This window comes from Leucopleurus acutus, assembly GCF_964270905.1.
Source record: "Leucopleurus acutus genome assembly, chromosome: 5".
In the NCBI taxonomy this organism is placed as follows: domain Eukaryota; kingdom Metazoa; phylum Chordata; class Mammalia; order Artiodactyla; family Delphinidae; genus Leucopleurus; species Leucopleurus acutus.
The window spans coordinates 73,324,055-73,349,653 of record NC_139147.1 but is presented as its reverse complement, the minus strand read 5'-3'; the positions used below and the strand labels follow the sequence as shown (position 1 = coordinate 73,349,653).

The 25,599-nt window shown below is 39.9% G+C and overlaps 2 protein-coding genes across 3 annotated transcripts in view; one reads left to right on the top strand and one right to left on the bottom strand.

Annotated features, from left to right (window-relative positions):
* Window positions 1-21,553, bottom strand: part of ACAP2 (ArfGAP with coiled-coil, ankyrin repeat and PH domains 2) — a 163,895-nt gene extending 142,342 nt beyond the window's left edge. For both annotated transcript variants that reach the window (XM_082839792.1, XM_082839793.1), the window contains exon 1: window positions 21,272-21,553. In XM_082839792.1, coding sequence (XP_082695918.1) covers window positions 21,272-21,324 — 53 coding nt within the window. In that variant the 5' untranslated portion in view covers window positions 21,325-21,553. The remainder of the gene's footprint in view (window positions 1-21,271) is intronic.
* Window positions 17,409-20,306, top strand: LOC309962081 (large ribosomal subunit protein eL21-like). Its single transcript, XM_082839655.1, has one exon. It carries the CDS (start codon window positions 17,885-17,887, stop codon window positions 18,374-18,376), a length of 492 nt encoding a protein of 163 aa, XP_082695781.1. The 5' UTR covers window positions 17,409-17,884; the 3' UTR covers window positions 18,377-20,306.
* Window positions 21,554-25,599: the final 4,046 nt, after the last annotated feature.

The window sequence follows — 25,599 nt, the reverse complement described above, 5'->3', positions numbered from 1 at the left end:
TCAAATGTTTTAAAATGTTTCTTTGGTGTATTTATTTGATACTATTAAAGAACTCCTATGGAAAGTAACAGAAGTTTTAGATACCAGTCAACTTTCACATACAACTTACTTTCTAATTCATTTTTCAAGTCAAAAATGAGGTGTCAGTGGTTATGTCTTTTTTACCTCTTATGAAATTAATCAAACACATAAAAATAGACAGAAGTATATGATGCACTCCCACATACCCATCACCTGGTTTCAACAATTATCAAAACTTTGCCATTCTTGTTTCATGTAATCCTATCCTACTTTTTTGCTGATGTACTTTAAAGAAAACACCAGCTGTTATATTCTTTAATTAAACTTTAATTGATAAGAATTTAATAGAAACTCTTTATCATTATCACACCTAATAACAGTAATTCCTTAATAGTATCTAATAACCATGTCATGTTTGACTTTTCCCAGATTGTCTCAAAAATGTATTTTTTACAGTTTTGTTCAAGGCTATATCATTTTGTACCAAATGTGATACTCTAAAATATTTTCCCTCAAAAGTTAATGTTTTATACACTATCCAAATCTGAACATGTCATAGCTCTATAAGAGCTTCCCACTATGTTTCTATGGCAATCCACCAAAATCCTTAACGTGATATACAAAGTCTTGCATGTTCTGGCGCTTACCCAAATCAAGGCCTCAGGTATGACTGAGACCTCTCCTAGCTCCATAATAATCTAGTATTTTCTTAATGGTAAGTTGCCTCAGTGAGAGATAATGGACTAAAAGAATCAAAAAAGTACACTCAGCTAAAGGTAATGAAAAAGCAATCCACTGCATGAACCTTTTTTTTTTATCATCTTTATTAGAGTATAATTGCTTTACAATGGTGTGGAACCTTAATTGAATGCTGAACCAAAGGAAAAAAACTACTTACAAAAGACCTTACTGGCACAATTGGGAAAATTAGAACGTGTAATTACTGTTAGTGTTATAAAGGTGGTTATGAAGGAGAATGTCCTTATTTTTAGAAGATGCATTTTGAACTTTCAAATGGTTTTTTTAAAAATGTACATGCTGGGGAATTCCCTGGCAGTCCCGTGGTTAGGACTCTGTGCTTTCACTGCGAGGGCCTGGGTTCGATCTCTGGTCAGGGAACTAAGATCCCACAAGACGCGCAGCATGGCCAAAAAAAAATTTTTAAATAAATGAATAAAATAAATAAATAAAAATGTACATGCTGTATGTATATGTGTGTGTGTGTGTGTGTGTGTGTGTGTGTGTGTGTGTAAGACAGAGGGAGCAAATGTGCCAAAATATTAACAACCAGAGGATCTAGATAAAGGTTAGATAGGTATTCATTGTACATCCTTTCAACATTTCAGTAAGCTTGAACATTTTTAAAATAAAAAGTTGTGGGGGGCAGAGGGGGAAGGGAAAGAATATACTGCCTCCTTTTCCCCATAGTATCTTTTTTTTTTTTTTTACTAATAGCACTTATTTTTGTAAACAAAACTTCAAAAATAATGGCCAGAAAGCATACTCCTATTTCCCAGAGATAAAGTACTTTAATAGTTTTCCAGACTTTTCCAGACTTTTTAATAGCCCTTTTGACATACACAGTGTCATGTTACACATTCTAAATTATATTCTATATTCCACTTTTTCTTTTCACATAATGTATCATGGACATTATCCCCATAAATTGAGATCTATTTCTCATTCTTTTATGAAAGGCAGAATAGAACAGTGGTTTAGATCGATAGAGCAAGCACTGGCAAATTTTCCATATAGAGCCAGATAGTAAATATTAAGCTTTGAGAGCCATACAGTCCCTGTTCCAATTACTCAATTCTGCTGCTGTAGCAAAAAAGTCATTGATAATATGTAAATAAATAAGCATGGATGTGTTCCAATAAAACTTTATTTATGAACACAAATTTAAATTTTGTATAATTTTCATTGTGTCATAAAATTATCTTCTGGGTTTTTTTCAACTTTTAAAGATATAAAAACATAGTTCACAAGTAGAAATGACAACATAATCTGCAGGGACCAATGGAAAAAAATAAATGAGGCCTCTTGTTTAACAATTACGAATTTCAAAATAGTGACAGAGCATTAAACCAAGCACAGGGCCCTTCTAAGCGTGAGGCCCTACATGACTGCACAAGTTATATAAAGCACATAGAATGGTCCCAGTAAATATAAAGCACTTTTTAAGTGTTAGTTATCATTATATTTTTATAGCTAAACAGTATTCTACTTAACCAATATTCTACTTGCACAATTTTTCTTATAAATAATGTGATAAATTTACCTGAAAAATATCCTTGTTCATATAACTTTGCACACTTTTCCTGTTATTCCTTAGGAGAAATTCCTAGATGGAAAAATGGTAAATCAAAGCATATGCATTTTAAAATTCTGAGATATTTTACTACTTTGTCCTTCACAAAAGCTCTACCAAACCACACGCTTTCCAACAGTATGAGGACTGTTTCCCTATACCTTTCCTAGCAATGAGAACTCTTAAAACTGTCAATTTGACAGACAAAAATAGCTCGCTTTAGCTTTAAATATGCAATCTTATTGCATCTTTATAATTTTCCTCATCATTATTGCCAAGGGCACTTTTGGATACAATGTGCAGCAGATATTTTCCAAAGATGGCCACACATGATCATTTGCAACATGACCTGGCCATTCCCCCATCAAGATGCAGAGTCTATTTCTCCACTCCCTTGAATCTGGGTGACTCCTGTGACCGCCCTAACAGAATACAGTGGAAATGATGCTGAACCTGTTCCAGGCTTAGCCCTTAATCGGCCTGGTAGCTTAAATGGCCTCAAGAATGAGATGACATGTGAAGAGACGGCAGAAGGACCATGAAGCACAGGGGCGTCAGGCATGTGAATAAAGAAGCCACGTTGGAAGTGGATGGTCCAGCCTCAGCCACCCAGTTTTCATAACATGGATCAGAGATGAACCTTCCAGCCAAGACCTTTTCAAACTCCTGACCCACAAATCATGAGCAAAATAAAATGGTTGTTTTAAGTCACTAAATTTTAAGTTGGTTTGTTACAGAGCAGTAGATAACCAGAACATGATTTAAAGTAAAAACTGATAAAAAATTTTTTTTAATTTTTGAATTTTATTTTATTTTTTTATACAGCAGGTTCTTATTAGTCATCAATTTTATACACATCAGTGTATACATGTCAATCCCAATCGCCCAATTCATCACACCACCACCACCACCCCCCACCGCTTTTCCCACTTGCTGTCCATATGTTTGTTCTCTACATCTGTGTCTCATTTTCTGCCCTGCAAACTGGTTCATCTGTACTATCTATTTTTCTAGGTTCCACATACATGCGTTAATATACGATATTTGTTTTTCTCTTTCTGACTTACTTCACTCTGTATGACAGTCTCCAGATCAATCCACGTCTCTACAAATGATCCAATTTCATTCCTTTTTACAGCTGAGTAATACTCCATTGTTATGTATGTACCATATCTTCTTTATCCATTCGTCTGTCAATGGACTTTTAGGTTTCTTCCATGACCTGGCTATTGTAAATAGTGCTGCAATGAAAACTGGGGTGCACGTGTCTTTCTGAATTATGGTTTTCTCTGGGTATATGCCCAGTAGTGGGATTGCTGGATCGTATGGTAATTCTATTTTTAGTTTTTTAAGGAACCTCCATACTGTTCTCCATAGTGGCTGTACCAATTTACATTCCCACCAACAGAGCAAGAGGGTTCCCTTTTCTCCACACCCTCTCCAGCATTTGTTGTTTGTAGATTTTCTGATGATGCCCATTCTAACTGGTGTGAGGTGATACCTTATTGTAGTTTTGATTTGCATTTCTCTAATAATTAGTGATGTTGAGCAGCTTTTCATGTGCCTCTTGGCCATCTGTATGTCTTCCTTGGAGAAATGTCTACTTAGGTCTTCTGCCCATTTTTGGACTGGGTTGTTTGCTTTTTTAATATTGAGCTGCATGAGCTGTTTATATATTTTGGAGATTAATCCTTTGTCCGTTGATTCGTTTGCAAATATTTTCTCCCATTCTGAGGGTTGTCTTTTCGTCTTGTTTATGGTTTCCTTTGCTGTCTGATAAAAATTTTAAGATCATATATCCCCAAGTCAACATGCACTTCAAAGGTTATCTTAAAGAAACATACTTACTCCAATGATTTCATGATTACTAAGAGCACCTTAAGAACAACTATTTTATAATTGCTTAAGGAGCCTTAATATTTATCTCATTCTGAATCAGGTTGTCAAGGAACAACAGTTGCCAAAAGACTGTTATAGATATTCTAACTAGATAGCTGAAAAATTAAGGGTTTATCAAGGAGACAAAATAATGTTATTTTAGGGAACTCCCTGGTGGTCCAGTAGTTAGGACTCCGCGCTTTCACTGCCGAGAGCCCAAAGTCTCTCAAGGTGGAAGCGGAAAATTTTTTAAAAAACTGAAAAAAATAAAAAAGAATATGATATGTAAAATTTTTTCTATACAACTACAATAAGCATTAATTCTCTGAATAGTTCAGTTTGTGAAATTAACTATTTCCTTATAAACCCCAAGTATAAATATTCTGGTAGCCTAGAAAAGACTAGGCTCTCTAGAATTATAACAACTACCCAAGAGGATCTAAAGATTTTGGTTTGATTTAATTACTACGTAGTGAAGGAAAAGTTACACAAGCCCTAGCAGCTGTCACGTATTACTTATAGTTTTTCAAATTCATCAATAGTACAATAACAGAAAGATTTCTAAACTAAAAATAGTATGTTATGTGAAAATGGAGAATGTATGACTATCTTATGAACATAATTTTTGGCAATAAAAGTCTGTAGCCTAACTTGTGCACAAAGTATTATGCTGAGAGTGAACGGAAATGAAGACAGTGGTGGTCTCTGTACCAAAGAGTTTATAATCTAAAAGGGAGTATGAGATGAGATCATATCAGTTTGTAAAGTAAAATTACAAAAGGCTACACTTCTGTGCCGATTCTACTTAACAGCACCACCTGGGTGTCTACTAGGTATCTCAAACTTAACAGGTACAAAAATAGAACTCTTTATTTTTTACCCAAAACCTGTTCTTCCCTTGCCTTCCCCTTAGCAGCAAACAATACCTCTATCCGCCCAGTTGCTAAAGGTAAAAATGTCACTTTTTATTCTTGTTCCTGACAAGCAATTCAACAGCAATTCTGTTTGATTCTACCACAAAAATTATCTCTACTATCTCCCCGAGTCATCTCTTGCCTGGCCTAGCCTGATAAGGAAGCCATCGCAGGAAACTAGTTAACTGTTCTCCCCACATTCACCCTTGCCCCTCTACTACCCATTTTCCGAACAGTACTCAAAATATTTTAAAAATATAATCCTTATCATCTCTCACCACTGCTTTCTAATGGCTTCCTATTGCACTAATCATAAAATCCAAACTTCTTACAATGGATGACTTACAAGGCCTAACATGATATGATCCCTGTTTCTCTCTCTCATCTCCTACCATTGTTCCTCTTGCTCGCTTGCTCCAACCCACACTGGTCTCTTTTAGTTCCTTGAAGATCATGCTCCTTCCCATTTCAAGGCTTTTGATTCAGAAGCCTCTCTTCCCCTAGTTCCCAATCCATGGTACCAGAGATCAACCGGAAGATGACCAACTATCATGGGCCTCCTGATGGAAATGAAACATCACCACTCACAAGTATTCTTGCCAAAATTGTTTAAACTGAGTCTATCCAGAGGGAACAACCAGACAATTTCAGAATGTGGGAAATTGTACAAGATAATTTGTCTACCCTCAAAAAAGTAACATGAAATTATTAGTTATCATATTATCTATAATCCAGAAAAGTGGGGGAATCATCACTTTGAAAACAGGAATAAGCAGTAAGTGTTATGCTATAACATCTTGATAGAACATATAATACAACCATTTTCTTTAAATCATAAAACCTTCCTAGCAACAGTGAAAATTTATAACATACTGCTAAATAAAAAATAGCACAGCTGAGGCTTCCCTGGTGGCGCAGTGGTTGAGAGTCCGCCTGCTGATGCAGGGGACGTGGGTTCATGCCCCGATCTGGGAAGATCCCACATGCCACGGAGCGGCTGGGCCCATGAGCCATGGCCACTGAGCCTGCGCGTCCAGAGCCTGGGTTCCACAACGGGAGAGGCCACAACAGTGAGAGGTCCGCGTACCGCAAAAAAAAAAAAAAAAATAGCACAGCTACCAAAACTTTGCACTATGATTTTAAGATGGTAACATGTAAACTAACAAACACAAATGAGACTTTTGGCAAAATTTCAACCCAGATGAGATGAGACTTAAGTTGCAATGAGGTTAATAAACTCTGCATGTGAGACAGAGGTGAGACTTTAGGAGTCAGAGGGTGGAATGTGGTAGACAGAATAATGGCCTCCCAATGATGCCAACATCCTAATCCCCAGAACCTGTGAAGATGTTAGGTTACACTGTTTGGGTGAATTAAAGCAGCAGAAAGAATTAAGGTTGATAATCATCTGACCTTGAGATGAGGAAATTATCTTGGAATTATCTGGGTAAGTCCAATGTTACCACAGAGTCATTATAAGGGAAAGAGGGAGACAGAGAGTGTCACAGTCATTACTGGCTTTGAAGATAGAAGGGGGCCATGAATCAAGAAATATGGGCAGCCCTTTGAAACTAGAAAAGTCAAAAAATAAAGATTCTGGGACTTCCCTGGTGGCACAGTGGTTAAGAATCTGCCTGCCAATGCAGGGAACACGGGTTCAAGCCCTAATCCGGGAACATCCCACATGCCGTGGAGCAACTAAGCGCGGAAGCCACAACTACTAAGCCTGTGCTCTAGAGCCGCAAGCCACAACTACTGAGCCCACGTGCCACAACTACTGAAGCCCGCGCACCTAGACCCCATGCTCCGCAACAAGAGAAGCCACCACAATGAGAAGCTGGCACACTGCAACGAAGAATGGCCCCCGCTCACTGCAACTAGAGAAAGCCCGTGTGCAGCAACAAAGACCCAACACAGCCAAAAATAAATAAATAAATAAATTTTAAAAAATAAATAAATAAAATAAAGATTAGTCCCTAGACCTTCTAGAAAGAAATGCAGTCCTGCCAACACCTTGATTTTAGCTAAATGAGACCTGTATCGAAACTCTGACCCTCAGAACTGTAAAATAATAAATTTGTGTTGTTTTAAGCCGCTAAATTTGGGATAATTTGTTAAAGCAGCAATAGGAAACTGACAAAGCTTATTCAGTGACTGGACTAGGATGATCATCGGTCACACTGTCTACCTAACAAAGGAAAGAATTCACCCTCTCTAGAGGAAGATAATATCATCCAGAGCATCTACAGTTTTTCAAATACGATGTATAGCATGAAGTTAAAAACTGGGCCCACCAAAAGAAAGAACTAAATAACAACAAAAAGAAAACACAAAACAAATAGAAATAGACCGACAGATGACCTAGATATTGGTTTTATTAGTGACTTAAAAGTGCCAATAATTAATATATTCATGAACCTAGAGAAAAACCTGCAAGAAACAGATGAAAAGTTAGTGATTTTCACCAAAGAATAAGAATCTATAAAAGAGAAAATCAAATGAAGTTTCCAAAAGTGAAAAGATACAACTGAAAACTCCACAGACAGGTTTAACAGCAGTTCATACACAGCAGAAGATGAGGGAATACAGATGAATAAAAATATCCTATTTCTCTATGAAGAATATTTCAAAAAAGAACAAGAGACATGTAAGACACAGCAAAAATTCTAACATATGTGGAATTGAGTCCCAGAAGAAGAGAAGAAGTGAAGCAGAGGCAACATTTGGAGAGATAATAGCCAGGAATTTTACAAATGGATAAAAGATTCTCTACAAATCCCATGTATTGAAGAAACCCTACAAGCCCCAAGCAGGATGAATATGAAAGAAACCACACCTACACATCATGGTAAAACTGCTTGAAAACCAGTCAAAGAAAAAAATCTTAAAAGCAGCCAGAGGAAAACAGACACATTATGCTCCAAAGAGCAACAATAAGACAAACTTGTAACATAAATGATAAAAACATAAAAAACATAAACAAAAGACAATGAAATGACATTGTGCTTTAAGAAAAAAGCCAACCTACTATTCTATGCTTTGGGAAAATAGCCTTCTAACATCAAAGGAAAACAAAGGCTTTTTCAGACAAACAGAGGTGGCTCTTAGCCAGCCCATAAAACCTGAAAGAAATGCCAAAAGAGGTCTTCAAATTAAATGATAAGTGTGCTAGGAAATATCTTAATTCATTTTATTCATATAAAACTATTACCTGACCATAACCAATAAAATCTAGTCTCTTTATTATTATATTAGTTTAAATACTTTCATTTGAAAATTCATAGAAATGGATTTTTAACTTACTATAAAGCCTCCCTTTGAACAGAAAATTGAAAATCAAAGTAAAACATTATCTCCAAGTTAAAAACTATTTTTTAAAAAAGGAAAAGTTTTGTTTATTTAAAAATGAACATGGGGAATTCCCTGGCGGTACCGTGGTTAGGACTCCGCTCTTTCACTGCCAAGGGTCTGGGTTCAATCCCTGGTCAGGGAACTAAGATCCCACAAGCCCCAAGGTGCAGCCAAAAAAAAAAAAAAAAAACACACACACTTCTGGCTAGAACTAAAAAACTAAAATTAGTCCCATCAACTTTAATTTTATATGAGTCAACTTTAAAAGTATACACGCTTGCTCACATCTTTGTCTAAAAGTGACTCTAGGATACATACAAAGTTAAATCCTTGATATTAACTGTCCTAGTGTTAGGGGAACCACTGACTAAAACTGCCCACCCTGGCCAGGCACCAATGAGTTATCTTGCGACAGGAGGTCCTGGTAAGGAACATGGAACTAACAAGCCACCACCAACCAGAAGAATTCAGTAAAGGTCAAAAGGTGATGCCAGTCCATATGCCCTGCCAGCCTCCCAGAATCCTCCTCGCTGTAATCCATCTTGGCTGAGCGATGCATGCACCACCAGGAAGGAACCTGAGTCAGAATGATTGGCCAGAAACAACCCAGAAACTAATCCCATCACCGTAAAACCAGAGACTGCAAGCCACGTGGCAGAGCAGTCCTCCTGGGTTCCCTTACCCTCCTGCTCTCCACCCGGATGCCCCTTCCCAATAAAGTCTCTTGCTTTATGTCAGCATATGTGTCTCCTCGGACAATTCATTTCCGAGTGTTAGACAAGAGCCCACTCTCGTGCCCTGGAAGGGGTCCCCCTTCCTGCAACAGTAATGCCCATTCTCCATTGCCTGCCTTTGGTTAAACTATTTTACCATTTTTTTTACACTTCAGCACTGAACTGTAACTTTTTAAGCAGTGAAAAATTTATATTTAAATTTGAGTATGTCTGTGGCATCACAGAAAATATAAAAATTTTAAACAGAAAAACTGATTATATTTCAATAAAGAATCCTGACGTATTTCAGGTACAAATTACTACAAGATTACAATCAAGTTAATTCCTTCTATGAGAATTTCTTCATGTACTCACTTACCCGGATCTTTATAGAGGTTTAACTTGCATTGCTTCTCATCTGTCTAACCTCCAAATCCTAGATACAATTCAATGGAAACAGATTTCATGTACTCTCGAGTAAACACGTACATTTCTTCATAGTAGTTTTGTTCTACAACCTCTCAGTTCACTTATCCTTTGCTCTGTCATCATTCAGGATTTAAATCCTTAAGGCACTGTGTCCTCAGTTGTTTTTTCTCCTCCTATTCTTCTGTTGCTCACTCTTCCTTCTTAAATACTCTACACATAAAATCTACATATGGCCCTTTTTAAAGACCTTTACTGCTCTCCTACAAAGTGAAGTCTGTCCATCTACTTTTATTGTTTCATCATCCACAACACAGATGATTTTCATATTTACAAGTAACATGCCTAATCCTTCATGCATTCTAGATGCTTCCAACCGATAGCTTATTATTTCCACGTGGGAATGCCTGCATCCTTAACTAAATCATCCAAGCTTCTCTTCAAGGATACAAGAGAAAGAGGAAGGGAAATTAGCATTATTAAGTGGGTACTCCCCACCTACTTCGGTGAAAAGCATTTTGAATTCTCAGTAATGCCGTACTGTTCTCACTGAGCCTAGGTAAAAGTAAGAAACCTACCCAAGATCTCACAACGAGTAAGTGAAAAAGCAGTCAAACAGGTAATCAACCTCCAGAGCCCACATACTTGGTCCACATTCACTACCCTAAAAGAGTGTTCTCCAGTAGAAATTATGCTTTGCATACCAACAGCAGATCAAATACATCCATTTATCTCCATTTTCTCAAAAAATCCAATTAAGGGCTTCTCTGGTGGTGCAGTGATTGACAGTCCACCTGCCGATGCAGGGGACACAGGTTCGTGCCCCGGTCCGGGAAGATCCCACATGCCGCGGAGCGGCTGGGCCCATGAGCCATGGCCACTGAGCCTGCGTGTCCGGAGCCTGTGCTCCACAACGGGAGAGGCCACAACAATGAGAGGCCCTCAAAAAAAAAAAAAAAATCCAATTAAAATGACAGAAAAGTAAGGCGGGTTAATACACAGGACAAAGAACAGAAGCAATAACAGTAGCAACACAATTCCGGAATCTGAAAGGCAAATAAAACAACAGTAACTCAGACCAGAAAATGCCAAAACCTAAGTCTTCAAAGTACACTTGTGAAGCCAATGTCAAGCAAGAAGATCCACAATACAGAATCCCCTAATGGTTAGAGGCATGAAGATGTCATATGTCTCAAAATACCGGGTTGGAGGTGGGAGGAGGTGGGAGGGTGAAAACAGGATTAGTTGAAATCTTATACTCATAAGGAGCAACCAAACTCTTCAGATCCTCATTCCACTCCTCCAACCTGATATGACTACCCCTCCCTGACCCTGACAAAAGATGGGAGCTTTATTTTCTGTAAAGGTTTACATAATTAAATCAGAAGTATTGATTAAAACTCAGTTAAAAATTCCCTATGAGAGAGAAACTCCAGTAAAAAGTCTCTACCCCACAGCCCTTCCCCAACCCCTTCCCTAGCTCAGTTCCCTGAAATTCAGCACTTATGCTCTACCTACCAGGCAGAAGATGGCTCTTTAAGGACATGTCAGATAAATAAGAAAAGACCTAAAAATACTGACATTGGGGAGTGGTCCCAATGAAAATACTGCCCTGTAGAGAAACTCACCAGTCAACAAGCTGTAACAAAATATACCATACTTCCAATAACTTTTTAAGTGCCTCATTCTTTGATGTAAACAGAGAGCCAAGGGTCAACAGAAACACATTAAGGAAAACTTCTAAAAGGAGACCAAAACAAACAACAAACAAACAAACAAAAACCTTAGAGGAAAGGTAATTCAGAGAGGAAAAGAATTGTTGACTATGACTAATTTCTTCAGACGTACAAGGAAAGCTCTTGAAGAATGGGTTGACATTAAAAAGGAATATTCACAGTAAGAAAGAATTCTTGAAAACTAGGATTAGTAAATAATTTGGATATATCATCTAGAAAGTAGAACAAAAAGACAAAGAAATAGAAAAAGGGAGAAAAAAGAAAATTAGAGGATTCATTCAAAATATGAATATAAAAATAACAGGTTAAAAAAGAGGAAAAGAAACTACCAAAGAAATAATAAGATTCCTCAGAACTAAAACACATGAGTTTTCAGATTGAAAGTACATGTCCAAGACAATAAATTAAAAAGACCCACCCAAAGGCACATCATCATGAAATTTCAGAACACCAGTAGTAAAGAAAAAATCTAAAAAAACTTCAGGGACAAAAAATGAATCAGGAAATAAAAACAGCATCACATGTCAACAACAACACTGAAAACCTGAAGAAAATAGAGCAATGCCTGCAAATTCTGAGAGAAAATCGTTTCAATCTACAAACCTACAAACATTTCCAAACAGCTAAAGTCTAAAAGGAAAAAAGAAAAAATGCACCTTTTCAAGGGAGGGTAGTGGCAACTGCGCACTGCAAAAATAAGTAAATAGAAAAAGCAACAACATGAAAATCAAGAACAGTAAACCCAATATATGAAAGACAGAGGAAATTTCCATATCAAAAAATAAAGGGAATCAAGAAAATGAAGACAAACCACAGACTGGGAAAAAAAAATTCCAAAATACATATCTAATATAGGACTGTTCTTCAAAATATACAAAGAACTCTTAAAAACCAATAAGAAAGCAAACAACCCAATTAAAAAATGGGCCAAAGACCTTAAAAGATACCTTAACAAAGAAGATATACAGATGGCAAATAAGCACATGATGGCAAATAAGCTCACATCATACGTAATCAGAGAAATGCAAATTAAAACGAGATACCACTACATACCTACAAGAATGGCTAAACTCGAGATTACTGACAACACCAAATGCTGGTGAGAAGGTGGAGCAACAGGAACTCTCATTCATTGCTCTTGAGAATGCAACTGGCACAGCCACTTTGGAAGACAGTTTGGGGGTTTCTTATAAAACTAAATATACTCTGGCAATACTTACCATACAACCCAGCAACTGTGCTCCTTGGTACTTACCCAAATGAGTGGAAAACTTATGTCCACACAAAAATTTGCATACAAATGTATATAGCAGCTTTATTCATAATTGCCAAAACCTGGAAGCAACCAAGATGTCCTCTGGTAGGTGAATGCATAAATAAACTGTGGTATATTCTGACAATGATCTTCTATCCTACGGCCTTGTTGAACTTATTAGTTCTGACTTTTGTGCATTCCTTAAGATTTTCTATGTACTAGATACAGTCAGCCCTCCATATCCTTGGATGCAGAACCTGCAGATAAAGAGGGTTGACTATACTACACCATTTTATGCAAGGAACTTGAGTATTCACTTTTTTCTTCTTTTTTTTTTTGCAGTATGCGGGCCTCTCACTGTTGTAGCCTCTCCAGTTGCAGAGCACAGGCCCCGGACACACGGGCCCAGTGGCCATGGCTCACGGGCCCAGCCGCTCCGCGGCATGTGGGATCCTCCCAGACTGGGGCACGAATCCGCGTCCCCTGCATCGGCAGGCAGACTCTCAACCACTGCACCACCAGGGAAGCCCAAGTATTCACATATTTTGATGTCCACGGGGGTCCTGGAACCAATCCCCATGGATACGAAGAGACAACTGTATATAATCTAAAAGTAGAGATGGATTTACTACTTCTTTTCTTATATGTATGCCTTTATTTTTCTTTCTTGCCTAATTGCTCTGGCTACAACCTCCACTACACTGCTAAACAGAAGTGGGAAGAACAGACTTTCTCTTGATCTTAGAGAAAAACTTTGTCTTTCACCATTAAGTATGATGTTAGCTGAGAGTGTTTTATACATGTCCTTTATCAGGTTGAGGAATTTTTCTATTCCTAGTTTATCGAGTATTTTCTTTTTTCTAATCTTTGAATTTTATTTATTTTTTTATACAGCAGGTTCTTATTAGTCATCAATTTTATACACATCAGTGTATACATGTCAATCCCAATCACCCAGTTCATCACTACTGAGTATTTTCATCATGAAAGTGGGCTGGATTTAGTCAAATGCTCTCTCTGTATCAAGATGGTTATGTGGTTTGCATCATTTGTTCTATTAATACAGTTTACTACATTGATTGATTTTTGTACTCCTGGGATAAATCCCACTTGGTCATGGTGTACCATCCTTTCTATATATTGCTATATTTGGTTTGCTAATATTTTGTTGAGGATTTTAATACCTGTATTCATAACAGATATTGGTATGTAATTTTCTTGTGATATCTTTGGCTTTGGTAGCAAGGTGATGCTGGCCTCATAAATCAGTTGGGAAGCGACACTTCGTTCCTACTGTTTCTTCGAAGAGTTTATGAAGGACTGTTGTTAATTCATCTTTAAATATTTGATAGAATTCATCAGTGAAGCCATTTTGGCCTGGGGTTTTCTTTTATTTTTTCTTTTGGGCGGCATTGGGTCTTCTTGCTGCACGTGGGCTTTTTCTAGTTGTGGCAAGCAGGGGCTACTCCTGGTTGCAGTGCATGGGCTTCTCACTGCGGTGGCTTCTCTTGTTGCGGAGCACAGGCTCTAGACATGCAGGCTTCAGTATTTGCAGCACGTGCGCTCTAGAACACAGGCTCAGTAGTTGTAGCACATGGGCTTAGTTGCTCCACAGCATGTGGGATCTTCCCAGACTAGGGATCGAAACCGTGTCCCCTGCATTGGCAGGCGGATTCTTAACCACTCCGCCACCAGGGAAGTCACTGGGCTTTTCTTTTCAGGAAGCTTTTTGATTGCTAATTCAATCTCATGTCTATTCAAATTTTCTATTTCTTCTTGAGCCATTTTCAGTAGTTTGTGTCTTTCTAGGAATATATCCATTTCATCTAGCTTAACTAATTTATTGTCTGAGTATTCTGCATAGTATTCTCTCATACTCCCTCTTATTTTTGTAAGACAGCAATGATGTCCCCTCTTTCTGTCCTGAATCTAGAAATTTGAGTCTTCTCCTTTTTTTTCCTTTGTCTAGCTAAAGGCTTGTCAGCTTTGTTGATCCTTATGAATAACCAACTTCTGGTTTCACTGATTTTCTCTAGTTGTTGTACTAGTCTCCATTTTCATTTATTTCTGCTCTAGTCTTTTTTATTTCCTCCCTTTCCCTGCTTTGACATTAGTTTGCTATTCTTTTTGTAGTTTCTTAAGATGGAAGGTTAGATCACTGATTTGAGATCTTTCTTCTTTTTAATATAGGTGTTTGTAGGTATAAATTTCACTCTAAGCACTGCTTTAGCTGCATCCCATAAGTTTAGCATGTTGTATTTTTGTTTCCATTTGTCTGAAAGTATTTCCTTATTTCCTTGTGATTTCCTCTTTGATCCACTAGTTATTTAGGAATGTGTTGCTTAATTTTCAAGTATTTATAAATTTTTCAGATTTCTTTCTGTTACTGACTTCTAATTTCATTCCATTGTGGCCAAAGAACATATTTTTCATGATTTCAATCCTTCTGAATTTACTGAAGCTTGTTTAATGCCTTAATATACAGTCCGTGCTAGAAAATGTATTCATGTGAACTGGAGAAAAATATGAATTCTGCTACTGCTGCATGAAGTGTTCTATAGATATCTATTAAATCTTTTTTTGGTTTATAGTGTTATTCACATCTTCTATTTCCTTGTTGACCATCTGGCTAGTTGTTCTACCCATTATTGAAAGTATTTATGTCTCTATTATTGTTGGATTTTCTATTTCTCCCTTGAATTCTGTCAATTTTTGCCTCATGTATTTTGAGGCTATACTAAGTGCATATGTTTATAAGTATATGTCTTCCTGATGGATTGACTCTTTTATCATTAAAAAACATCCTTTATCTTTAGTAATTTTTGTCATAAAGTCTATTTTATCTGATATTAGTATAGCCATTCCAGCTCTCTTTTAGGTACTGCTTGCACTGTTTATCTTTTTCTATCCTTTTACTTTCAATCTATTTGTATCTTTGAATCTAAAGTATTTCTCTAATAAACAGCATGTAGTTGGATCATCATTGAAATTTTACATAATAAAAAGTTTTAAATAAATAAGGCCAAAATACATAGAAAGACATAACCTCTTCTGGAACTGAAGAAGCTATTATATAGACAAAATATTCAAGAACAGCCATTAAATTTTTGGAAAAAACAGTAACAAAGGAAAACTTGTCCCACTGGATATCATAACATACTATAAAATTTTACAACTAATATATTAACAATATTTGCAAGAGAACAAAAAATTACATTGGTAGAAAAGAGTAGAATCCAGAAAAAGACCCAGGTTCGTATACATATATGTATATGCACGTATGTGTATAATTTTAAATCAATGGGGAAAGGATGGATTATTCAATAAAAGGTATTAGGACAAGGGCTTCCATTAGGAAGAAAATAAAATAGGATTATCTCCCACACTCAAAACTAAATCCAGCTGCATTACATGAAACTAAAAATTGCTAAAAATAGAAAATATCCTATAATAATGGGAATGGGAACACTTTTCTAGGGAATACACGAATGCCAATTTTTAAACTTCTGTATTATAAAAGACACCATACACACACTTAATGCAAATTTAATTAATGCAATAAAGCCTGTGGCTCAAGAGATGGAGTAAAAGAGTGAATTCACTTCCAAGTCCACCACTTGAAAGTCCACCATTAAGAAGTCAGTTTGGGCTTCCCTGGTGGCGCAGTGGTTAAGAATCCGCCTGCCAATGCAGGGGACACGGGTTCAAGCCCTGGTCTGGGAAGATCCCACAAGCCACACAGCAACTAAGCCCACATGCCACAACTACTGACCCTGCGTGCCTAGAGCCCGTGCTCCGCAACAAGAGAAGCCATCACAATGAGAAGCCAGCACACTGCAACGAAGAGTAGCCCCCGCTCTCCGCAACCGTAGAAAGCCCGTACACAGCAACAAAGATCCAACGCAGCCAAAAATAAAATAAATAAAATTTTTTTTAAAAAGTCAGTTTAACTTCTCAAAATATCCAGTTTGGTAATTTTTAAACATTTTAAAAACAAAGATAGTAATTCCTACATCGTAATATATTTTAGTATTAAAAGAAATGGTAGCTATAAAAGCATCTAGTATAAGGTCTGGTATGTTATAAAAGCTTGTTCTTCCTTATTTCAACTTATGCTGGTACTACATTAAATGAGGAATTAGAAGCTGCAATGAGGAGTAGCTGGGTTCCTGTATTTTGGTTCATGATAAAACTATTGATACTTTATAATGCCATTCTATCACTTCTGAAATAAAAACACATTTTGCTTCATCTCTTGCCCACTGTATTTCCATGTATATAAAGTACCAATTGTTAAGAGTGTATACCGGTTCTAAATATGGAAGGTAAAGAGGCAAACCAGCCAGGATTGGCACCAGCTTAAGAGCAAAACATTATATGTATGTGTGTGCACGTGCACACACTATGTGTGCATTTATTTATTTATTCCAATGTCTTTCAACCATTAAAATCTTTCACCCTAAAACATCTTTTTAAGATTTTTATCCTAAGTTGCTGAACAAGGATATCTGAAATAGAATCAAACAAAAAACCTTCAGATCAGTGCAAAATAAACATTGTTAAGGATAAAAAATAAATGTACCAGATAAAGACTCAATATTTTTATATCTGAGGAATGAATTAGAGCAAAAATCTTCCACAAGTCAAAACACTTGGGACCTCCCTGGTGGTCCAGTGGTACAGAATCTGCCTTTCAAGGCAGGGAACTCCGGTTCCATCCCACACGCCCCAGGACAACTAAGCCCGCCAACTGCTGAGCTCGCGTGCCTCAACGAGAGAGCCCGCGTGCTGCAAACTACAGAGCCCACGCGCTCGGGAACCCACGCCCCACAGCTACAGAGCACACGAGCCCTGGAGCCCACGTGCCACAGCTAGAGATAGAAAACCCGCACGCCACAACTAGAGAGAAGTTGGTGCACCGCAAGGAAGAGCCTGCACGCCACAACAAAAGGTCTCGCGTGCCACAACTAAGACCCAAAGCAGCCAAAATATAAATAATTTAAAAAAAAAAAAAAAAAGCACTAGCAGGGGCTTCCCTGGTGGCGCAGTGGTTGAGAGTCCGCCTGCCGATGCAGGGGACACGGGTTCCTGTCCCAGTCCGGGAAGATCCCACATGCCGCGGAGCGGCTGGGCCCGTGAACCATGGTCACTGAGCCTGCGCGTCCGGAGGCTGTGCTCCGCAACGGGAGAGGCCACAACAGTGAGAGGCCCGCGTACCGCAAAAAAAATAAAAATAAAAAAGCACTAGCGGAACCGCCATCTTCCAGTAATTCGCCAAAATGACCAACACAAAGGGAAAGAGGAGGGGCACCCACTACATGTTCTCTAGGCCTTTTAGAAAACATGGAGTTGTTCCTTTGGCCACATACATGCGAATCTACAAGAAAGGTGATATTGTAGATATCAAGGGAATGGGCACTGTTCAAAAAGGAATGCCCCACAAATATTACCATGGCAAAACTGGGAGAGTCTACAATGTTACCCAGCATGCTGTTGGCATCATTGTAAACAAACAAGTTAAGGGCAAGATTCTCGCCAAGAGAATTAATGTGCGTATCGAGCATATTAAGCATTCTAAGAGCCGAGATAGCTTCCTGAAACGGGTGAAGGAAAATGATCAGAAAAAGAAGGAAGCCAAAGAGAAAGGTAATTGGGTTCAACTGAAGCGCCAGGCAGCTCCACCCAGAGAAGCACACTTCGTGAGAACCAACGGAAAGAAGCCTGAACTGTTGGAGCCCATTCCCTATGAATTCATGGCACGATGGGTGTAAAGAAAATAAGACCTGGACTGTAAAAAAAAAAAAAAAAAAAAAAAAGCACTAATTCAACTTTTTGTTTCAAACAAAATTTCACTTCCTGAGTGAACCATATGTTTATATAAAGGAAAAAGCACAATTTTTATTAAAATTTTATAAATTTACAGTTTAGGGCCCAAACAAGTTCAAACTTCTTCAACAAATGTTGGTCAAAATGGATAATTCCCACTTTAGAAATGTACACTTAGATGCATTCACTTCCTGCAGATTTTAAATGAACAAGATTTTCACCTTTAGACTGGTTTTTTAAAAACTAAGAAGGGAACCCAAAATTACACAATGAAATGTGCCTTCCAATCTAAAAACAAAACAAAATGTTCACAGGAATGTAAAAGTAACCACGGACTATTCAAATTACTAAAAACAATGTTGCAACTGCAACATCCTTCTCTCCCTATTTCAACCAGTCTTCCTGTTTCCTTACCAATTTAATAGGAAAATTAATGTCTGAAGCTTGAACACTGATGAAATTTTTCTTCAGCAAGAGCTGCCATTTACATTGATTCTACAACATTCAAGGCAGTTATGTCCACATACCAGACTTAAACGCCACAAGATTTATTTGTGAAGGATAATAAAAATAGGAATTAGATTTAAAGCAGCACAATAGATCAGGACACTACAAGGAATAAATAGTACAGCTGCCTTGCTCTCAAAAAAACAAGCCCAGCCGCCACAAATCTTCTCTTCTGATACAAACACTTCAATATATCACTCATAAAGTGCACAATGCTTTTAAAAGTTTCACTTATACATAAGGCATGTGAATAAAAAGACTTCTGAAACATTATTTTCAAATGCTATAGAAACCTACACAGTAATGGGATTATAGGAAAACTGTAAAAATTAGAAGTGTGAATGATGAGACTTTTATTTCCTGGCATTCTTGCCTCTATTGCAAATTTAATCTAGTCTCACAAATGTATACAAGATATTAGAGTTCTCTGAATCTTGGTTTGTCTTCCCAATTTGCAGCCAACAGCAACTGGAATACCGGAAACAACTCTAGAAAATCCCTAACATCCTAATTAATATAGAATATAAATTACATTCAAGTCTAACAAACGTTCACTATAATATTCCATGCGACTTAATCAGTATCTTTTCCTCTTATTTTATATTCAGTGATTCTTTTATTTTAAAAACAAAGACAGCACATGGTTTGTGACCAACACCAGGGATTAGAAGCATTTCCAAATCACTTCTCTCAACTTTTTTTTTTTAATGAAATTTAAACTGTGAAACAAACTGAGCACAAAGCCACATTCTCTAGGTAAAAAGTGCCGTGATTACCTCGTTACCCAGTAATATTAACAACAATTTTACCAAAAAAGTAGAACTTTTTAAGGTACACTTTAAAAATTACTTCCTTTGCCACACAGTCCTGGAATCTAACTTGCAAAGCTGTCCTAAACAATCCATTTGTATCTCCTCTGAGTCCATCAAATCACGCACAATGTAAGTTTTAAAAACTAATACCAACAACAACAATCAAATCAGCTGTACGTTTTTACAAGCAATGGCCCAAATAAAATTAACACCAAAAAACAAAAAAAAAATCAAAGGACATTCTCTTAGAAGTAGGAGGTCCTTAGTTTTACAATAGTTTTCTTTGCTTTTCACTGAAAAGAAAATGGCAAATGAAATTAACAGTGATAACGATGAGAACAGTTAGTTCCCAGGCAGAGGATGCAGGAATTTACAACCCAGGCTTGGCCTAGAGATCAGCCGGCACACACACATCAATGCTCAGGGGACGCTTTCAAGACATGTCACTATCTAACGGAAGTTCTAAAGGCCTTATTTTTAAGGCCTACGGACAGCCCTATAAATGCACTGTAAAACACAACCTAGCAAAACTCCATTCTCCAAAACAATTCAAGAGTTTCCTACGATGCCCGAAACCGAAAGAGTCTGTGCTCTGGACACCCTCAGGACTGCCGCCTCTCTCAAGGCAAGGTGGCCAGCCCATGTGAATCGGAGCGCCACCACGTCAGTTTATGTGACAGATCCACTGGGAGCATCCGACGGTGATGGGGGCCCTCCCGGGCCGACGCTGCTGGAAGAGGAACAGAAATGCCATCTTCAGGGCCCTCCTACTTCCGTTCTCAAAACAGAAATGCACTGTTTCTCCTAGTCCTCACCCCTCAGCCCGGTACCTCTCGACAGCGGTGCCCCTCCAAAGAGCTTAGGTGTAAAGAAAAGCCTATAGTCTCGGACCAAGGTGGACAGAATGCTGTTGGTCAAAGGACTTCCATCCCCGACTCCCGTGCAAAATCAACCGCCAGCGCCTTCCGAGGAGACCCCCCCAGGCAGGAGACACGCCAGCAGCATAAATCAACATCCCAGTTCGCCCCCCACTCCTTCACCCTCGGGGTAAAAGGAACTAAGTGAACTGCAGGAGGGTGCCCTGCAAGCTCCCTCAAAGAGGGGCTGGGGTGGGGGTGGAAACGAAGAAGCAGCGGAAGGAAGGGGAAAGGACGAGCGGCAAGAGGAAGGGGACGAGAGCGCGCACCGCAAAGGGCACGAGTCTTCGGGGACGCGGCTGCATCCCAGTTCCCCGGAGCTGGTGCGCCCCGCCTCTCGGGCGCTCCGCCCCGGGCAGAGAGCAAGGAAGGGGGATAAGGAGGCAACATCCTCCTCTGGCTCAGCCTCGCCCCTCACGAAGGGCTAGTCGGGGCTGTCGTGCCCTCTCCGGGTCGGGAGCGACGGCATCCGCAGCCTGCCCCGTCGGAGGGCGCGGACTACGGGGCCTCCCGCGCGTTCCGCGGTCTGCCTTTCACGCCCCCACCGCCGGGGGAGGCACCTCCGGGTGACGCCGGCCCGGCGCCAGGCGGCCGCGTCGGCTACCTGAAGCGGGGCGAGTCCTTCAGACACTCTTCGAAATCCACCGTCATCTTCATCCTGCCTCCACCTCGTCTCGCAAGCGGCGCTGGAAGAGCCAAGGGAGCCGCGGGAGCGGCTGCGCTGGGGACCCAGACGGCTACGGCTGGCGCACGGCCGCGACTAGCGCTGCGCAGAGCTGCGGAGGGCGCCTCGCCCGCTGGTCATAGCAGCCGCGAAGACAGCGGCGGCAGCGACGGCTCGTCAGGCCCCAGTCCTGCCCCTCTTCCTCCCGCCCCCAGCACAGGACCGACCTCAGGGAAACGACCCGGAGTGACAGCGCCAGCCAGCCAGCCACGAACACGACGGCCAATGGGAGGGGCTTCCGGTAGCACCGCCTGCGGGCGCTCGGGCAACGCGCCTGAGCGACGGTAGCGGAAGCCAATGAGCGGCGCGACCGTGGGAGCCTCCTTGCCAAATACGTCCCGAGGGCCAACCAGGATGCGCGGGCGTCGTTAGGCGGGACGAACCGGTTGCTGGGAGGCCGGCAGCTGAGGCTCCTTGGGAAGGAAGTCACGTGGCTGCGCGCCGCGCTTCCCCCGGAGCCCCCGCCTCTTCTCCTGCTTCTCCAGCCCCGCCCTGCTGAGCTGCCAACAAGGAGGAGCCGCCGCCTGCAGGTTTGAGGAAGGAGAGTTGCTTTTCAAGGCAGCTTTGGCAGAAATCTGAAGAGGGTGAAAGAGTAGAGATTATAAAAGGAAGAGATGGTCTAAGCCACCACTTCCTTTCAGTTTAGAGAAACCGAGGCCAGGAGAGGAGCGAGGGTAACTTTAATGATAAAATCCGTCTTTCACTTACCGGCTTCATCACGTAATAATTTGAAAGTATCTCCCATGTATTGATATATATTTTCATATAACCAGAGACTACTTTCAGAAGGAGCTGGCATTTGGGGTGGGCATGGAAAGATCAGAAGGATTTAGACAGATGGGGGAGGCAGGGCGTTTTGTGTGGAGGAACCGTTCTCAAATCCACAGAAAACATTCCTCCTTACTGACGCCTTTCTCTCAGTAGCCTTTGCCAGTTCTAAGATGATAGGATTCTGAAAATGCAGGCTCATTTACTCAACTTGCAACACCTGCCCTCTGATACACGATTTTTCTAGGAGCCACTGCAAGATACTCATCTTCTGATCCCCACAATAATCCCACAATCCCCTACTTCTGATTCTTAGATGCCACGGACTCATGGCATGTAAGTAAAAAGTACCATGGATACATTGTATTTAAGTATATACTTCTAAACTCAACCTAAAAACCATACCTGTAAAAATGCACAGGGAGGGTTAGAACAGCATAGTGGCTCTGGAGGTAAACTTCCTGGATTTGCCTGCTAGCTTTCTCACTGCGAAATGAAGATAATACCACTGATCTGACAGAGTGTCCTGAGGCTGAACAGATAAGAACTCAAGTCAACAGTGCCACATAGTAATCATTCAGTTAATGTTGGTTATTATCATAATTGTACCACTTTCTTCTTCAGTACCATAAGCAGAAGTTAGGTTTAAGTCTTCTCACTTCCACTGCCTAAAGTCTTATATAATAACCCTTTTGACCATCTGGTTAAGTATAGCATGATGGCATGCTGTTTTTCATAACGTATGGTTATATCTTGATCTCTTCATCACCTTTAGAAAGTAACAGCATACTTTTGAGACATTTCAAAGAATATACGAGCATTATATATGTTTCTTCTTTGTTTATAAACTTGGTTTCTTTTTTTAATTGAATTGCATAGCCCTAGAATCTACACAGCTTCTCTTAATAACTAGAAACTATTTGGCAGTTAAACATTCAGTGTCCTCAGACACTTCAGTTAGTCAAAACAACCTCTTCTAGATTTGTAACTTCTGTGTCAAATTTAGAGAGTTGGCCATTTCTACATTTAATTGTATTCCGTATGCATGACAACTAATCTGTGTATACGATATCTTATTGTTTCAATGACTCAACACAATGTAACCTTTTGGAAGACCCCTAACATGACACTTTGAGATTCAGATTAAAATTCAACTGCATGGCACCATCAATGCAAATAACTAAGCTAATTATCAAATGAACATCTTTCTGTGGATGGCTAAATTTACATATACCTAGTTAGTGATAACGCTGTCACAATTTTTCTTTGCCCTGTGATAAAGCAAGCATTTTGGGGTGTCAATTGTAAGATACGTCTTAAATTGAGAAATATTAAAAGTGAGATAGGGTAGGAACATTGAGTCTTAGAATAGAATTACAATATCATTATTCTTATAATAATGGAAACCAAGGCCCCAAGATACAAAAATAACTTGCTAGGTGACTCAGGCCCCATGATCCAGACTCTAACTGCAAACTGCCCACTCTCCCTTTAGAATTCAGCCTTTACAGTTGTGGCTCTGTCTGCCTGTGAAGCATTTCCTTTTCATCTCTTTAAAACGCAGCTCAGGGCTTCCCTGGTGGCGCAGTGATTGAGAGTCCGCCTGCCGATGCAGGGGACTCGGGTTCGTGCCCCGGGCTGGGAGGATCCCACATGCCGTGGAGCGGCTGGGCCCCTGAGCCATGGCCGCTGAGCCTGCGCGTCCGGAGCCTATGCTCCGCAACGGGAGAGGCCACAACAGTGAGAGGCCCACGTTCCGCAAAAAAAAAAAAAAAACGCAGCTCAGATGCCACCTCTTTCAGGAAGCCTTCTCTGTTTGCTGAAATACAGACCTCTCTTTTCAACACACGGTGAAAGTTAGTTACCAGGCCCAGTCTACACTCTTAGATGATATAAATGATCAAAACTTAAATCTCTTCCAAATTTCTTCTCCCCAGACTTCCTAGTTCCTTCCTCCAAACCCTCTGGAACCCTGCATACCCACAGCCCTTCCCAGAATGCTTCTGATTTTCTCTGAGAATACTTTTGACTATACATCCTCTCGAGCAGAGGTTGTTCAGTGCCCCTTCTCTGATCTTTCTGAACCAGGATACATAGTCGACAAGAGTCTAACTCTTGACAGCAACTTATAATTTATATTCCACCTTCATGTAAGAATTTCTTCTTTGAGGCTAATATCATCTAAATAAACCACTGTCTTACTTGCCTCATTGCTGTTATCTACCAATTTCCTAGTAGCCCCCTCCCTTAGCCTGACTAATTGCATTGCAAATTATCTCAAGAAAAGGGAATTTTGATAAAGGTAACCATGAGCAGTTACTAGAACTGAGAAGCCCAGAAACTCAGGCATCTCTGGGCACTGGTTTCCCTCTCTTAGCAGCTGTATCCTCTCTCTTTCTCACCTACTCCCCAACTCCCACCAGTTTCCTCCTTTCTCTCTTAGGGATTCTGTTCCCCTGTGAACCTGGCTTGCATATAAGCCCTCACTGCTAACTTGTTCCTTCAACAAGTTGGTTGTCAGATGGCTATAGGGGCCAAGCAGATAAAGTAAATGAATGAAGCTGGCCAGGTGTGAGCATATGGCATGGGGAAGGCCATGGTAAGGGGAAAGCAGGTGCCCTGTGTTCTACTTGGCTTCAGTTTTTGCCATATCAGACTTTTGAATTTTACAAGAGAAACCAAATAGCCAGATTTCAATGTGAAACCTTCCAATTCTCAAATGTTGGCAACCCATTCAAAATATTATAAAACATCGCACAGGTCATAAAAATGTATCCGGGCCACTCTGCAACTTCTGCTAAATATTTCTTGACAATTTTTGATGTATCCTTTCAACCTATGCTCCTAGAGCTTATCATTTTAACCTGTTTTCCGATTCCCAGATCCCAGGAGAAAATCCGATTAACGCAGCTCATCTTTTCATGACAGGTCACACAGGTCCCTGGAAAGCAGATAGAAGGGCAGGATCACTCAACTTAATCATTTGTACAGGAATGGTGTCAGGATGCAGGATTCAGGACAGCTGACTACTAGACAAGGCAATTTCCCTAAAAGAAGGTGTCGATGGCCAGGTCCCATAAAACACAGCTAGTAAACTCTCTTCCAAGACTTTGGCCTCTCACTCACAGTCTTCCAACCCCAATTCCTACCCTCAGCTAAGGAGATTTCAACATTCACTCAGTCCTTCTTCATTCAATAATATCATTGAGCATGTACTCTGGCCAAACCCTGTGGTAGGCTCTGAGGTTTACAGGTGAAATAAACAGTATCTCCCGTCTAGAGCTATCAGACCAGAGGGGGAAATATGTGATTAGTTCTGGGCCAGGGGCATGCACAGGGGGCTACTCATACTCTGATGGTCATTTCTCCCAGTGAAGGAAATAAGGTTTCTCATACCTCCACAGATATGAGGGATCTTGAAAAAGATCCAAGAGAAGGTG